Source organism: Stenella coeruleoalba (assembly GCF_951394435.1).
Source record: "Stenella coeruleoalba genome assembly, chromosome: 6".
In the NCBI taxonomy this organism is placed as follows: Eukaryota; Metazoa; Chordata; class Mammalia; order Artiodactyla; family Delphinidae; genus Stenella; species Stenella coeruleoalba.
Window position 1 is genome coordinate 100,262,675 of NC_137151.1, and position 17,104 is coordinate 100,279,778.

General features: G+C 36.6%; 1 protein-coding gene across 11 annotated transcripts in view; it reads left to right on the forward strand.

The window, feature by feature from the left end:
• PIKFYVE (phosphoinositide kinase, FYVE-type zinc finger containing) overlaps positions 1–17,104 on the forward strand; it is a gene marked incomplete at its 3' end in the record, with an annotated part of 81,678 nt that overhangs the window by 55,913 nt on the left and 8,661 nt on the right. For 10 of the 11 annotated variants that reach the window (XM_079925293.1, XM_079925294.1, XM_079925296.1 and 7 more), the window contains 12 exons: positions 1,294–1,472; positions 3,105–3,218; positions 3,608–3,716; positions 3,821–3,975; positions 4,871–4,961; positions 8,379–8,439; positions 9,536–9,673; positions 10,491–10,611; positions 11,395–11,490; positions 13,041–13,124; positions 13,887–13,984; positions 15,625–15,789. In XM_079925293.1, the coding sequence (XP_079781419.1) occupies positions 1,294–1,472; positions 3,105–3,218; positions 3,608–3,716; positions 3,821–3,975; positions 4,871–4,961; positions 8,379–8,439; positions 9,536–9,673; positions 10,491–10,611; positions 11,395–11,490; positions 13,041–13,124; positions 13,887–13,984; positions 15,625–15,789 (1,411 nt within the window). The remainder of the gene's footprint in view (positions 1–1,293; positions 1,473–3,104; positions 3,219–3,607; positions 3,717–3,820; positions 3,976–4,870; positions 4,962–8,378; positions 8,440–9,535; positions 9,674–10,490; positions 10,612–11,394; positions 11,491–13,040; positions 13,125–13,886; positions 13,985–15,624; positions 15,790–17,104) is intronic. The other variant, XM_079925299.1, reaches the window with a different exon arrangement.

Sequence of the window (17,104 nt, forward strand, 5' to 3'; positions counted from 1 at the left end):
ACCCATTTCAGTATCAGAGGTTGAGGAGGGCAAAGTCAAAGGTAGTGCCTTCTTCGGTAGGAACAAAGAGCCATGAGATCATTTCTTGCAATGATTGGTCTTTTTAGACTTGTTCTTCTAGGCCTTTAGTTTGCTGTTAGATAGCTGGCAATATTTTGTTGTAGAAGATGTGAACTTCTGTAGATTGACCAGTGAACTAAATGAATAACTTAATTCGATCCTTATATCTTGCATGTTTGGTGTATGCACTTTATTTTAAAACAAAAACTTCTGCCTTTGGGGTTATGTTAGAAAGGAAAAGGTAAACAGTTTTTGTTACACAGAAATGAAAACTTTTAGGTGTCCAAAAAAGTTATATATGACCAAATATTAGTATACTTACTATTAAATTTCTGTAAGCCATGATAATAGAAAAATGGGCAAGGGGTGTGACAAAGCAATTTAATACAAATGGCCAGTAGACATGTGCAAATACATTTTACTCATTAGTAATAATCAAAGAAGTATAAATAAATAAAATAAATGGAATGTGTTTTTATTTAGATAGTTTTTAAAGAAGGTACATTTCAAAGATTTATAATTCCTGAGATTGGTAAGAAAGTAGGGAAATTGATATTCTCAGATACTGTTGGAGATTGTCTCCCAAAACAGGTGTACTGGTTTACACAATGTGGCAGAAAGTATCAAAGACCATATAAATGTCCATGCCCTTTGACCTACCGATTTCCATTTTCGTTAATTTATTCCAAGGAAATAATAATTATGCATATTTATAAGTGTATATATATATACATATATATGTATATATATACATACATACATACACACACAATAGGGAAGTTCATCAAAATAGTGAAAAACTTGTAATGTCTTAAATGCACATCAATAGGGATTGGTTAAGTAATTCCATATTATGGGATACTCTGCAGCCATTAAAAATCAAATTGTATAAGAATATTCTATGTGGGAAAATATGATATATTGCTAATAAAAAAAGGTTATGAAGCTAATTATAGGGAACAGTTTTTATTTATAAACATCCCAGCTAAGCATATATGTATTCATGTATAGAAAGAAAGCAAACATACTAGCATATTGATGGTGGTAGTGGGATTACTGGCAAGAGAGTTTTCCCCAGCCATCCCTAACTCCACCCACCTTGAAGCATTTTTTTCTTCTTCTAGTTTTCTGTAGTCAGAATATACTAGATTTGTACTAGAGAAGAAAATACATTGTTTTTTAAAAAAGAGATTCTCAATATGTGATTAGATAACAATTTATGCTGAATTTCAGGTAACACCAGTTGTTGCTCTTTCCAATGAGTCCTGGTCCATGTCATTTGCAAAATACCTTGAACTTAGGTTTTATGGGCACCAGTACACCCGTAGAGCCAATGCTGAGCCGTGTGGTCACTCCATCCACCATGATTATCACCAGTATTTCTCCTATAACCAGATGGTGGCATCTTTCAGGTAAGAAGTCTGAGCGACCTTGTCACAATCACATACTCCCTGGAAGGCTTTATAACATTTCCAGTATTACTAGATTGAATTAATTTTTGGTGTGTGTTGTTCCCCATTCCCACTCTTGCAAAGGCAGAGGGCCATACTCTGTGAAGAGCTTTCAGTGTTATTATTTTATTTAATCCTTTAAGAAATATGTATTATTATCACCCTAACTTAGCTTATAGCTGACAGATAGAGCTAGCAAGTCATGATCCATGATTCTTGCTACTGCAGTTGTTACTCTTAACCATTGTTTTTGCATCTGAGAGCTTATCAGAATTTTTGCTAAGACATTACTTAGCCATAAGGGTAATCGGATATTCCGGATAGAGCTAAAATCACTAGTTCAAAGAATGGGTGTTTATACTTGTTCTTAAATGATTTGAGAAAGCCTTTGGGCTGTGCCTTCAGAATATACCCAGAACATGTGTCACCACCTCCACCACTACCACTCTGGACTGAACCTCTGTTGTCTTTTACTAGATTATTGCACTAACCTCAATCAGTTTCCTTTTGGCCTTACCCGCTGCAGCCTGTTCTCAACACAGCAGTCAGGGTGGTCCTGTTATATGAAAATCAACTCAGGCCACTCATGTGCTCTAGAGCCTCCAGTGGGTGTCTGTTTCACCCTGAGTGAAGGCCAGAGTCCATTTATGAGCCTGTGAGCCCCTACATGCTCTGGCTTCTCACCCCGTACTACAGCCCCCCTCGCTCACCATACTTTAGCCTCACTGGCCTCCTGGCTGGACCTCAGCTATGTCAGGTAGGCTCCTACCTGGGAGCCCTGCACTTGCTCTTCCGTCTCTGAGCTGCCTGCTCCCAGATATCTGCCTACTTTTCCTTATTTCCTGCAGGTCTTTGTTCTGATTTCACCTGCCCTGACTCCCTCTCACTCCTGGCACTCCTTGCTTCCCTTTCCTGCTTTATTTCGCCCTGTAGCACCTACTATCTGGCGTAAGATATGTTTTAAGTATTTGTTTTTGTTTATCGCCCAAGCCTTATTATTCCTGAATCACGAGAGCAAGAATTTTGGCCCTTACTCCATGCTGTATCTCAGCACCGAAAACAACATCTGACACATAATAGGCACAAATAGGTACACAAATAGGAAATACTTGTAATTGAACCCTATTTCCTTTTTTAAGCAAGAGCTGTTAACCATGAACCTAGGGCCTAGGTGAGATATAGCATTTACTAGACATCGTGAACTTCAGGTGGAAAGGAAACTCACAAAGAATCCTTGGGAACTGAGAAGGTAGTGAATACCTGTGTGTCTAAGCTAATTGTAGGAAGGAGTCCCTCTGCTCATTCATGGAGGTTTATATCCCAGTCATTTGTTTTTAAAGCACGTGAGGATGGCCTCGGGGGATAAAAGATGACATCACAATGCAGGGGAAAAATAAAACAAAATCTTTTTAAAACTGGGGAGGGTATTTGTAATGGCTGAAAGTTGCCTTCAGTATTTTTGATTGTTTTAAAAATGCCATTTCATAGAAACTTTATGATCTCTTGCACCTCATAGGACTTAGTTGGCATCTCTACTCAAAATATTAAAATATTTTTCACTTTTCTACTATTACTTGTATTTTTTCCTCTCAGTTATTCTCCCATTCGGCTTCTTGAAGTGTGTGTTCCACTTCCCAAAATATTCATTAAACGTCAGGTCCCACTAAAAGTGGCCCTTCTTCAGGATCTGAAGGACTTCTTTCAAAAGTAAGTTTTATTTTCTTTGGTCATCTGTTTTTGTTTAGTACTGCCTGAAATCTAAACTATTTTAAATATCATGTTTGTTCCTTTAGCTTTCTTCGAAAACAGAAATAACCTGTTTTTCTAATTGTATGTTATATATGCCTGATGTAAAAAAGGAAAAGTGTAGACGGTTCATAAAAGTACTAACAAAGAAGTCAAACGCTCTCAGGCATAACAACTATTAAAATTTTGATATACGTCCTTTTTTGTTCTGCAAAATTGTATGTGATTCTTAATTAGATAAGACCTAGTTAAAGTTTTGTGTGTACATCTTTTTTCTACTTGTGTGAGATTAGACAATTTGATTCTGACTTTTCTAAAGTGTTTAATATTGTTTATGTTTATATTGTTAGAGTTTCACAGGTATATCTTGCTGTGGATGAAAGACTCGCATCTTTGAAAACTGATACATTTAGCAAAACAAGAGAGGAGAAAATGGAAGATATCTTTGCACAAAAAGAGGTAATTCATTTTTCTGACAGAAACCCAAATGTTAGCTGTGAACTTGTTAGAGGTTCCTTTTGGGGTGTGTCTCAGATTGCTGGAGTGGTTTCTGTTCCTCGTAGATGGAAGAAAGCGAGTTCAAGAGCTGGACTGAGAAGATGCAAGCACGGCTCCTGTCTTCCTCTGTGGAGACCCCTCAGCAACTGCAGTCGGTCTTTGAGTCACTCATCGCCAAGAAACAAAGCCTCTGCGAAGTGCTGCAGGCTTGGAATAACAGGTGTGACTTTGCAGTCCGGTGTTTCTTTTACATTATTGCAAAATTTGCTCTGCTATCATGTTTTTGATGTAAATGTCCTTATTAATTTGGATGTTTCCTTTTACTCTCAAGTTGTAGGAGCTTTATTTTTATTGCCACTACCACCCTTCACCTCTTTCATCCTTTAAAGTGTAGGTTGTGAAGTTAAAAAAAACAAAGATGAGAATAGCCTTCGTTGCTGTTGCAAATACAGTGTGTGTGCTTAATGAACCTAATTTATCTGTATTAGTATGTCATGGAGTGATTATTGGGTTTTAGGCCATTACTTTCAACTCTATTATTTTGTGTATCTTGTACCTTTATTTAAATATTTATTTGGGGAAATATTTCCCTTTAATGCTTATTGAAAAGTTCAGTTAGATTATTATAGCATTTATTGAGCACTTGGACCACGCTAGGCACTAAGTAAGGCAGTAGATGGACATGCACTCTTTTATTTGATTTTGAGTCCTACAATGTATATATACTGATTGCATTTTACAGAGGAAACTGTGGCTGTACGAGACTAAGGGATTTGCCCAAGTTATATAGCTGTTAATTGTCAGAGCTCGGCTTTGAGCCCAGGTCTGTTGGTCTTTAACACCCGTATTTTTTACGTTATGTTGTATTGTCTCATTATAACTTGCTATTCTTTTATTACTATAGTCATATCAGTAACAAGTGATTAACTGATTAGAAAGAAAACAAAAATTTAGTCTTAGTTATGTACAGCTTTAAAATCTATTGCATTCGAAATAGGAAAATCTAATTCTTGTGGTTTCAAAGCTATAAGGAGAATATGTGTAAACATTATTCAGGATATTAGAAGGAAAATCATATTCTTCTTTTCTCTTTTCCTTTTTTTCATTAACTATAGGTTGCAGGACCTTTTCCAGCAAGAAAAGGGTAGAAAGCGGCCTTCAGTTCCTCCAAGTCCTGGAAGACTGAGGCAAGGGGAAGAAAGCAAGGTAATGAAATGTAGTTTTGTCTTTGAGCCTATGTATATTGGTATAGATATAATTAATTTCTCTTATGACACTTAGAAGTGGTAGTTTAGGGACTTCCCTGGTGGTGCATTGGTTAAGAATCCACCTGCCAACGCAAGGGACACGGGTTCGATCCCTGGTCCGGGAAGATCCCACATGCCACGGAGCAACTAAGCCCGTGTGCCACAACTACTGAGCCTGTGCTCTAGAGCCCACGAGCCACAACTACTGAAGCCCGCGCACCTAGAGCCCGTGCTCCACAACAAGAGAAGCCACTGCAGTGAGAAGCCCGCGCACCACAACGAAGAGTAGCCCCCGCTCGTTGCAGCTAGAAAAGCCCACGTGCAGCAATGAAGACCCAATGCAGCCAAAAAAAAATGAAGTGGTAGCTTAATATATACTTTATTAATAATAGTAGGAGTTTTTAGTTTTGAAGTTATGAGGTTTCTTGGTGATGTGACCTGGATTAATTTTTTTTATCTTAGCCTGAAATAAAATACATTATAATTCATTTATTGGAAACATTTATCAAAAGCTACTGTCTACTGGCATCACTGAGGATAGTATCACAGAGGCAGTAAATGCTATAAAGGAGAAGGTGTGGATGTGCTGAGTGTATAATAGAGTCCTAATTTACTTTACTGTGAGTTTTGGGTGTTCTTATCTCTGTGTTTAAGTGAGAAGCTTTTCTTAAGGGGTCTGCACCAGGTTAGTTCTACATGTTGATTTAATTAACCTTTTCTAACTGTATTAGTTTTCTCTTGCTGCACAGCACATTACCCCAAACTTAGTGACCTAAAACATAAATTTATTATCTCACAGTGTGTCAGGACTCTGGCACAGTGTGGCTGGGTTCTCTGCTCACAGAACTGAGATGAAGGTTTTGGCCAGGGCTGTTACCTGAGGCTCAGGATCTTCTTCCAAGCTCATCTAGGTTGTTGGCAGAGCTGAATTCCTAGTGGTTATAGGACTGAGGTCCCCCATTTGTTGCTGGCAGTTGACTAGAGGCGATTCTCAACTCCTAGAGGCTGCCTGATTCCTTGCATGTGGCTCTGTTCATCTTCAAAGCCAACAGCAGTGGATTGAATCCTTTTCATGTTTCAAATCTCTGAATTCTTCTGCTGTATCTGACCTCTGGACACAGATTTAAAGGACACATGTGATTAGGTCAGGCCTACCTGGTTAATCTCTGTAGTTTAAGGTTAACTGATTTTGGGACCTTACATACGTGGTAAAATCCCTTCACAACAGTATCTGGATTAATGTTTGGTTGAATAACTGTGTGTGTGTATGCCAGGGGGTGGAGTTCTTGGGGGCCATCACAGAATTCTACTTACCATGCTAACCATGAACAGATGAATTAATGTCAGTATATTATAAGGGCTTAATATTCTGTTATCATGAGGGCTTTTGAGAGAATATCTTTTTGTACAAGGGTGTAATATTTGTAGCAGAGTATTTTCATGGAATGATGGGTTCAAGTGCCTTGGATCTTTGTGTTATTTAGTAACACTGTGTAACTGAATTCCTCCTTTTTGTCTCATGAATAACTGTGTAGGAATCACTTTTCCTTAAAGTTTAGGTGAGAGTAAGAATAAGAATTACTGAAGATGATTTATTAGTATTTGCCAAGTAGTTAAGGACAATTAACGGCTATCACAAACTGCTAGTGGCCTGTTTGCCTACTGATGAAACAGTGAAGCTAGTGGTGTAAGACCTCTAATTATAATATTGAGACATAGAATTGAAAATACAAAATCAGTCAGTAGATGATTATCTTTTTTTTCTTGTGCGATACGCGGGCCTCTCACTGTTGTGGCCTCTCCCGTTGCGGAGCACAGGGTCCAGACGCGCAGGCTCAGCGGCCATGGCTCACGGGCCCAGCCGCTCCGTGGCATGTGGGATCTTCCCGGACCGGGGCACGAACCCGTGTCCCCTGCATCAGCAGGCAGACCCTCAACCACTGCGCCACCAGGGAAGCCCCGATGATTATCTTTTTGAAAGATCAAAAGTTGAATTGAAAATCTGTAGCACTGCCTTTGTATTCATTCATTTGATAAATAGTTCTTGAGTGCTTTTAGGCACTGTTCTGAGTGCAAGGAATTCACGTTTGTGAATGAAGGCCATAGTTATTGTCCCTATGGAACGTTTGTCTAATGAGACTGACAATAAACAGATGAACCAATAAACATTTAAAAAACAAATGGAAACAAGGCTATGAAGAAAAAAATTGAAAGAAATGGAGAGTATTGCTAGGGGAGTAGGTGATGGTGAGTTATTTTACATAGGGTGCCCAGGGAGGTCTCTCTGGTATGGTGAACAAATCAAAGGACATTTTAAGTAGCAGTCTAAGAAATGACTTTGTAATGAAATTGTACTCAGGGCTGATAGTCATTTAAAATGTATCTTATCTATGGATAATGGGACTTGTGAAAGTCCAGTGGGTAATCAAAGATTACTAGGCTTAATGGATAATCATAAGTAGTTCCTAGATGCTTTAATGGGTCTGTGAGCTATTGTTTAGAACAGTATTCTCAAAGTATGGTTCAAGGATCCTGGGGGTCCAAGACCCTTTCAAGGGCTCCACAAGGTTTCTCTTTTTCTTTTTTAATTAATTAATTAATTAATTAATTTATGGCTGTGTTGGGTCTTCGTTGCTGCGCACTGACTTTCTCTAGTTGTGGCGAGCAGGGGCTTCTCTTTGGTGCGGTGCATGGGCTTCTCATTGCTGTGGCTTCTTGTTGCGGAGCATGGGCTTTGGGCGCACGGGCTTCAGTAGTTGTGGCACGTGGGCTCAGTAGTGTGGCTCATGGGCTTAGTTGCTCCGCAGCATGTGGGATCTTCCCGGACCAGGGATCGAACCCGTGTCCCCTGCATTGGCAGGAGGATTCTTAACCACTGTGCCACCGGGGAAGCCTTCCCTTTTTCAACTGTATATCTGTGTGAGGCTAGATTTTCTTTATATACTTCAATCATAATAATATAGCTCAACAGGTTAAATGCAGAAGTCGGAGAGGAATTTAACTGTCTTCTATTAAGCTAGGCATTAAAGTAATTGTAAAAGTGTAAAACAATGCCACTCTTAATTTTTTTTAAAAAAATCTATTTTTAATTAAAATATGTTTTTATGTTAATATATAATGGGTTTATTGTTATTTTTAAATAAATTAATAAACGTACGTTCTATAACTTTTTCAGTTTTGATTTTCTAATAAGGAAAAATTGGAAGATATAACCCACATAAACAAAAGCTATCTGAGTGTCTTAATGATTCTTAAGAGGTTGAAAGGGTCTTGAGGACAAAATGGTTAAGATTCACTGGGTTAAAAAAATTTTTTTTTAAATTTAAAATTTTAAATTTAATGTTTCCTTAAGAATAAAGTATTTTGTTCTCTACAGATAAGTGCAATGGATGCATCTCCACGGAATGCTTCTCCAGGACTTCAAAATGGGGAAAAAGGTTGGTCCTTGAGTCTGGTGATCACCTGTCATTGAATTTAAGACATTTCTTAGTCTATAAGTTATTTTTAACTACTAAATATTGAGAATTTTTTTCTGATGCAATTGGACATAGACTTTTTTTTCCTTCCTGTAAAACGTTTGTAGCACTCTAAGTTTAAGATTATCATAAAGTACATTGCATAAGATAAGTTAGGATATAGAAATACATGATAAATAGAGAAGATTGCTTTTAGGGAAAGAACAAAAAGACAAAAGGAAACTGAACTTCTGTCTGGATTGTTATAAAGTCAACTGCCAGGTTTCATGGAAAAAAAACTTATAAAGTTTAATTTATATTTTTGTATCACTAAAATCCTTTCCAGACTTAATTTTTCCTCAGTATTTCGTAGAGTAACTTTTCTAGGTGCTATCCTAGAAAATTGGTAGGGAAATTTACTTAGACTATCTTTGTAGAACAAGAGCTCAACTCAGAATTCTTGGCATTTTTCTATCATAAGTAAGTGAATTTCCCCCCTGAGAATAAGCATGTGATTTTTTCCCCCCAGTAGTGTCATAATTGCATTCTCTATTAAATTGAATGAACTAATATTTAGGTAGGCATTATGGTCTAGTGCAAACAATGTGGCATAGGAGCCAGAACTGGTTACCAGTCACAGTGCTGTCACTAAGATCTGATTGGGGTCAAGTCATATAACCTGTCTGGATTTTTGTATCCATTTCTTTTTTTTTTTTTTTTTTTTTTTGCGGTACGCGGGCTTCTCACTGTTGTGGCCTCTCCCGTTGCGGAGCACAGGCTCCGGACGCGCAGGCCCAGCAGCCATGGCTCACGGGCCCAGCCGCGGCTGTGGGATCCTCCTGGAGCGGGGCACGAACCCGTGTCCCCTGCATCAGCAGGCAGACTCTCAACCACTGCGCCACCAGGGAAGCCCTCCATTTCTAAAATACGCACTGAAATGGCCTATGTAACTTTTAAGAAGCTAAAATTCTTTGGTTTATGAAGTAGAAATAGGAGTTGGCATTTTAAAAACATTGCTGTTAGGTAGAAATGGACATAATGTTTTAAAGTGACTCATTTGCACTCTGTTTTTCTTTAGAGGACCGCTTCTTAGCTACCCTGTCCAGTCAGAGCTCCACCAGTTCCCCCCACCTCCAGCTGCCCACTCCTCCCGAAGGCGTGCCTGAGCAGGCCGTGGGAGGGCCCCCAGAACTTGATACCACCAGCAGTTCCGAAGGTACAGGTCAAGTCACTTTTACTGCACTTCGTCCAATAGAGACAAACACTCTGAGTGCTGTGACACAATTCTTTCTTAGCCCTTTAGGATTTAAAGTTTTTACTATTGAAAGGGCTCTTTCAGATGTAGCTTTTTACCATATCCCTTCTTCAGTTGCACTGCTTGACATGTAAATATCTCAGTAACAAAATGTTATTTCAGCTTCATCTACTTTCTGGGGATATTACTTTCTTGAGTCTCATTAAAGCCCATGATTTTTGCCTTGTAAGAAGGAAAGAGAAATTGCAGCCTTTGTCTAACAACAAATATTTGTTTCACTAATAGCAAATTTATACCTTTTTTCTTTCTTTCCTTGCTTTCTGTTTAAGCACCAACTACTTAATTGTAGCGTAAACTTAAAAAATATCTTTTAAATTGCAATTAGATGTAATAGCCACAGTGTGCATAACTGATTTGAAGTGGCAACAGGAACAGCTGTGACTTGAGTTCACGCATGCTCGGCCAGTAATTATGTCATGGCTGCCGCCTGGCCCTGTGATGATAAGAGGCCATCGGTTGCAGGATGATCTCAACTTCAAACATGTTGAAATGTAAAAAAAAAAAAAAACAAACCACTTGGGGTCAGTGCTATGTATGCTTCACTATTGCTTCCTGTTTGATAGTCATTATTCCTAGATCAAAAATTTTACACCATAATTGGTAATTATGGTGTGCACATGTCTGTGTTCCAAAGAGGAAATGAAATATAGTTGACGCTTTATACTTTCTTTTACTCTTTCTGAATATTAATGTATAAGTAGAATATTTTTCATTCTAGATGTATTTGATGGACATTTGCTGGGATCCGCAGACAGCCAGGTGAAGGAAAAATCAACCATGAAAGCCATCTTTGCAAATTTGCTTCCAGGAAACAGCTATAACCCTATTCCGTTTCCTTTGTAAGTATTATAAAAGCCAGTGGCTGTTGGGTGGTTTTATTTTTACTTCATTTAAAAAATCTCTCGATAGATATACTCTCTACATATTTAAATATGTTTATTTAACTGCATATATGTATTTCTCAATCCAAAATTATACTTCATCATAGTAAAAAAGATATCTTTTGGTATAATATAATTTGTAGAACATGTAATCATTATATAGTAAATGAGTGGATTAAAAAAGCATTAACTAACATTACTGAATGCTTAAGAGTACTGATTCTGAAAAGAATTGCTTATATATATATATTATTAAGATATACTGCTACATCCATTGATCTCATAAAAACATATTGCTGATTGTATATGAGGATATTACTGACCCAGTAATTTACTGGGACGTGATGCTTTTTTAATAGTGATGATGAATTGCAATGGCTATACAAGTTTTCGTGTGATTTTGTTTGTACTGGACTTACTCAGAGTGGGGAAAAACATAGGGCTGGCTTTCTACACTGCCAGTGTGGAAAGCTTTGTTTGGAGTGATGATTCCAGAACTCTCTCATTTGAAAAAGAATTCTGATAATTTTCAGTTGTCTTCAAAAACTCTCTGTTGATGTATTTTCCTTGGCTGTTTGTTCAAGTTCTGCATACATTTTGGCTTAATTATATTCTTGTAATTGTGCATTATTTAGTTAACTTAAAATTGTCCTGAGATTTACTTGTAGTAGTGCTAATGGTTTGTATATGTGATTTTCTGCTAATTTTGTTCTGATTAATGTATTTAAAAATTTTGAACAGTGATCCAGATAAACACTACTTAATGTATGAACATGAACGAGTGCCCATTGCAGTCTGTGAGAAGGAGCCCAGCTCCATCATTGCTTTTGCTCTCAGGTATTATTCATGGGGCTTTTCCACCTATGGTTGTATCTTTATATTTTATGTGTATTTATTAATCGCTGTATTTTGAGTTCTGTTACATAGAGTAGAGTAAAATATAAGTAAATGTAAAATATTAAATATAAGTAAAAGAATGTATTCTTTGGATGTGACAGCTTATTCTTTTTGTATCTGATAATGTACGCTTTACCCAAATAATAACAGGATGATTCTTAAGCTCCTAATAATTAAATTAACTAGGCAAGTTATTTACTAATCCTTAATATCCTTTAACCATTCTCTGTATTATAATATGTATCCATTGTATCCATCCTTTCCTTTGCTTTATTTATTGACATAATACTTGGAACATATCTGCCTTATATCATCTGAATGTCTTTTTTGTATTCTTCATTCATTTCCTTCCTGCTTCCCACACATAGCAGGTAAAGTTTCCTTACTTAGAGTAATGCTGTTCCTATGCCTTAACCCATTTACATGCCCACAGTTATCATGTGCCTTAAAGAAGGACCCCTCTTTAAAAATATTTATATATCATGTCTAAAAGAATAAAGCTTTTTAATCTTAATGGTATCTTGGTAGTGGTAGAACCTAGTTTAAGTAGAATCTAAGATGTTTAATAAAAATTTTTTCCTCTTGGAAGACATTGAAATTAAAATTTTATTTTTAATATTGGTTACAAGTTGTCCATTTATCAACAAATATTTGAATGTCTGCAATGTGTGGTATACTAGGTACTGGGTATACAGGGGTAAACAAGATAGATTTATAGGCTTCAGCATTTATGTAGTTTAGAGTTACTATTTGGATAATGAAGAATTTTTTTCCTTTAGAAGATTCCATATGATAAATTTTTTATCTTTGCCTTTTGACGTTTATGAAGATAGTATTTGCTTCTCCTTTTATTGGTTAGACATACTACATTAATAGATAAGAAAGGCAAGAAAGTCAACCAAGAAAAACATATATTTTGTACTATGAGGAAGCAAATTTTCTAGCTGAGGTCACCTTTTTCTAATGTCTTGGAAAAATAATAACATGCTAAGATGCTTCCCTTGTTCCCTAACATCTGATTTATCTAAATCAGTGCTTCCAGACTGCTAGTCCAAGAGTTGGATGTTTTTGGCCAAGGCAAACTAAAAAAATATGCTTTTTCTTAAAGTTCAATACCTTTAAGTTGAAAAGTACTCTAAGTTCCTTTCCTCTCTATTATACTAAACAGTGAAGTTTCATGCTCTTCAGTTAGCTGTTCAACCCCTGAAGGCATTTGATCTAAATGTTAGTGTGGAGGCCTTGACAATCATATTTAGGATATTGAGCCTGGTTGGTGTGTTGGGTCATATTTTGTATTATTTTTTGTGAAGACATTGACCTTCTTCATGAAGCTTGTACTTGATAACTTTTGTTAGTTAACTTGTGTTTGTTTAATTATGGATGCTTACAATGATTGTGTTTCTACAATGCAAAGCTTATTCTAAAGCATATGATTTACTTTAAAAGAAGACCATAATGTTTAACATTTTTCCACCTATTTCTACCCTAAGTTGTAAAGAATACCGGAACGCCTTAGAGGAATTGTCCAAAGTGACTCTGCGGAACAGTGCTGAAGAAGGGCTTTCAACAAACAGGTGATCTGCGATTGATTAAAATCTATTTTCATTGAGCTACGTCATCATTTTCTAGGTGCTCCCACTCCCATTTTATTTTAGCTTATTGTCAATATAAAAGTTCTAGAATATAGTCAGTGGCACTCATCCTTTAGCCAATAGTTGATAGAACAAAATTCAGGTATAGCAAAAGACCTTAAGAAGTCTTTTAGGATACAGTTTTCTGACAATTTGTCATAGAAGTTCATTGTGTATTGCAGATTTAAACTTTTAACATTTTAAGTTCTCTTTATTGTTTTCATTTAAAAAATAATAACTCTGAAATTAGTAAACTACTGCTTGATTTTGTAATTTAAAGTATTTATGAATTTTCCATAATAATTAAAGATCTTAACAGTTAAAAAATAAAACAGCCCCCCACCAAACCAGTTCTTTAAGTGTGTTCAGTATTTTAGACATTTGAGACAGAAATTGTCGTCATTGTTGGACTTATGGATGCTAATATAGCTCTGATAGACTTGTGAAAAATATTGTAAGAGCCTATATACTTTCATATATTTTTCCATATGCTTTTATAGCTTTATCATTTTGCTTTTTCTTAAGCCCAGTAGACATTTCAAGCCTTTTTCTTCCATGCTAACCTGTGTTTATATAAATTATGAATCAGATTTCTGATATTGTGGGTGGGGTTAGGTGGGGGGTAGATTAATACAGGAATTAGAGTACTTGCTATTTTGTGTCTGAATCATATAAAACCAACTTTCCTTTTGTTTTTCATTTTAGTACTTTAGACAGCAGACCAAAGAGTAGCAGCCCTATTAGATTACCTGAGATCAGTGGAGGACAGACAAACCGTACAGCAGAAGTAGAACCACAACCAAGTAAGATTACAAATGGAGAAGTAATTCCTAGTTTTGTTTGTAATTGTGGTTTGAAGAAGAAAACACATTAAATAAGAAATGCCATCTGGCAAGGATATATTACTTCTGGTCTTTGAAATACAGTATGGATGTAAAATTTTTTGTATATCTTCTTTTGTACATATTTCACTTTTCTTTGATTCTTACCTTAAGTTTATGGAGTTTGAAACTCCTAGAAACTCCTAGGTCTATGCAAAAATCTGCCTTCCTGGCTAGAGCTTTCAGTTTAAAGCATATAACTGAAGAAATATAACAGCAGTTTTTGCTTGTTTGTTTTTGCAGCATTGTTGGCATTGTGAAAAGAACTTTTCATGTATTGTCTCCTTTAATTCCCATAATAACCCCGTAAGAGTTATTTGACATATCTCCATTTTTCAGAAAGTAAGTTAAGACTTAGATAATGCAATTTGCTGAAGGTTACACAAGTAATGGGGAGCTGCGATTTGAACTTGGATCTCTTTGACTTTGTCAGTCAGGAATATTCACTGCGAGTAGCAGAAAACTCAAGTGACTGTTGGGTCTTGAATGACAGTTTATTTTTCTAAGATAGCAACTGCAGGTAGACAGTTGCTAGCATTGGTTCAGCTACTCAGCATTGTAATGACAACATAGGGGTAGTTTCTCTTTGATTCTCTTGTTTTACTCATGGTCAAAAATGTCCCACTTAATGTCTGCATTTGAGGCAGAAGGAAGGGAGGTACAAGCTGCAACTGTTCTCTTTTATTGGGAAATTCCCTTCCCCCTTCAATCTCATTGGTTAGAAGTGAGTCTCATGGCCACCCTTTCCTGCAAAGGAGACTTATAATGTGGTAAGCAGCATTGTCCTGGTTGGCTTACATAAATCATGATTCATTTCCTGGGACTCTACACATTGCTGCCTCAAACAAAATTGGAGTTCTGTTAGCAAGGAACAAGGTGGGATTGGATATTAAGGATATTAAGGCCATGATGGTGTCTGCTGCCCTAAGTAAGCACTTCATGATCGACATTTGATGTGGATTTTGTTAATGGTAAATGTACAAGATTAGGATCATATGTATTAGTGATATGATGAAGCTCAAAACTAAGAATAAAAGTATAGAGCAAGCTTTAGTGATAGTTTTGGTCATCCTGTACTACTTATTTTTGAAAAATGCTAAAACTAAAATTGTATATTTTGCTCTGTTGAAGTGTAGGAAGACAGATGATATAAAAACCTTTAACTTTGACGCATTGTAGCTTGGAATACTGTTTTGTATTAGTTTAATTAACTATACTGTGATACTGTAAGAACCCAGCCTTAACTTAATCTTGTTGCTTAAGATATTCTGACAGCCTTGGAAAGATATTTTTAAAAGGCTTTCTATATAATTTCTCACATTTTGATATATAGCTATCTGAACATTGCTCTTCTTTCATGTTTCTGATAATAAGAGTGCTTGACTGCCCCCCTAAAGATCCCATAAAACATGTGGAATAATAATCTGTGTAAATAAGACTATCAGTGTTACTCATATTTATTACTCTCATATAATGGTTACTGCTAACAAAGGAATGAGTTGAAAATTTTTATTTTTCTACTTGCAGTGACCTGTACTTAATATGTTACCTCTTATTTTTAGCCAAAAAGGCTTCTGGAATGTTGTCCTTCTTCCGAGGGACAGCAGGGAAAAGCCCTGATCTCTCTTCCCAGAAGAGAGAGACCTTACGTGGAGCAGATAGTGCTTACTACCAGGTTGGGCAGACGGGCAAGGAGGGAACGGAGAATCAAGGCATTGAGCCTCAAGGTGTGTTAAAGGAGACCAAATATGCTTATTCTAGGTTTCGATTTACTTATTTCAGTTGGTTATGTTCCTTATAGCTTGAAGTAGATGCTTCTGTTGCTGAGACCAGGGCATTCCCTCTCTTCTCACATCTTGGTGGGGGTAGAGTGGGAAAAGCATGGTGCTTGGAGGATCCAACTGGTTTCAGATGTCATTGCTATCACTTACTGTGTGGTGGAATTAGAAATCCTTACTTTCTGTACTCGTAAACTGGAAAAGCAGTGTCTTCCAAGGTTTACTGGGTTTACTGAGGACTAAGGTTTACTGAGGACTAAGTGACATTATACATGTAAAACATCTGTCTCACTATGTAGCTCACAGTATATATTCAAATGTTTTCATCCCACTACCCCCTCAGACGTTTCCTTTCTTTTCCAGTCTCTGTAAGGTGGAAGCTGTTGATACCCACCTTCATTTGGATATTTAAAAAATATATCTACCTGATTGTGTTTGAATACGGGGCTAGTAGACCAGGAGTTGGCAAACTATGCTGACCTGTCTTTGTTAATAAAGTTTTGTTGGAACACAGGCACACCCTTTCATTTACTTACTGTCTGGCTGGTTTTGCATTATTTTGGCAAGTTGAGTAGTTGCAACTGAGTAAAATACTTACCATCTGGCCCTTTACAGGAATAGTTTGGCAACCCCTGGGTTAGATCATGAATTATTAGTTTAAAAAATAGGAACTGCATGGTAAGTTTTCATCAGTAATTAAGATATGCGTTAAGTATTCTATAGGCTGCTATTGGACTGTGATCCTTGGAAGGCATTGGTGCTTTGAAAAAAATAATTTTGAAATGTGAAACTTAGTGGATGACTTGTTCTTCTAGATATTAAAATGTATCACAACTCTGCAATAATTAGAGTGGATCTGGCAGTAGGTTTGCCAGACAAATCAGTCAAATAAAAAAAATAGCTCTGAAGTAGACACTAGTATATTTTCTATATTGTACATATATCTTAGTATATGATAAAGAAAACATCTCAGACTATTGGGGAAGCATTATTCCATACACAGGGAAAACTGGTCATAAACTCTGATAAAGAAGCCACAGAAAGTCGTGATGTTAGAGCCGAGTTATTTTATTGCTCTCATAGAGATTACTTAACTATAAGAAAAATTATTCTTCAATCTGAATTCTCTGATTTTAATCTAAAAATTGATCTTTCAAAAGGTACATAGATTTTTATTGTAATTTACACAGTTAATTGTATACATGATGCTTGCTTGAGAGTGACTTGACTAGGATAACATGAATTGACTTGTTTTTAGTATTAC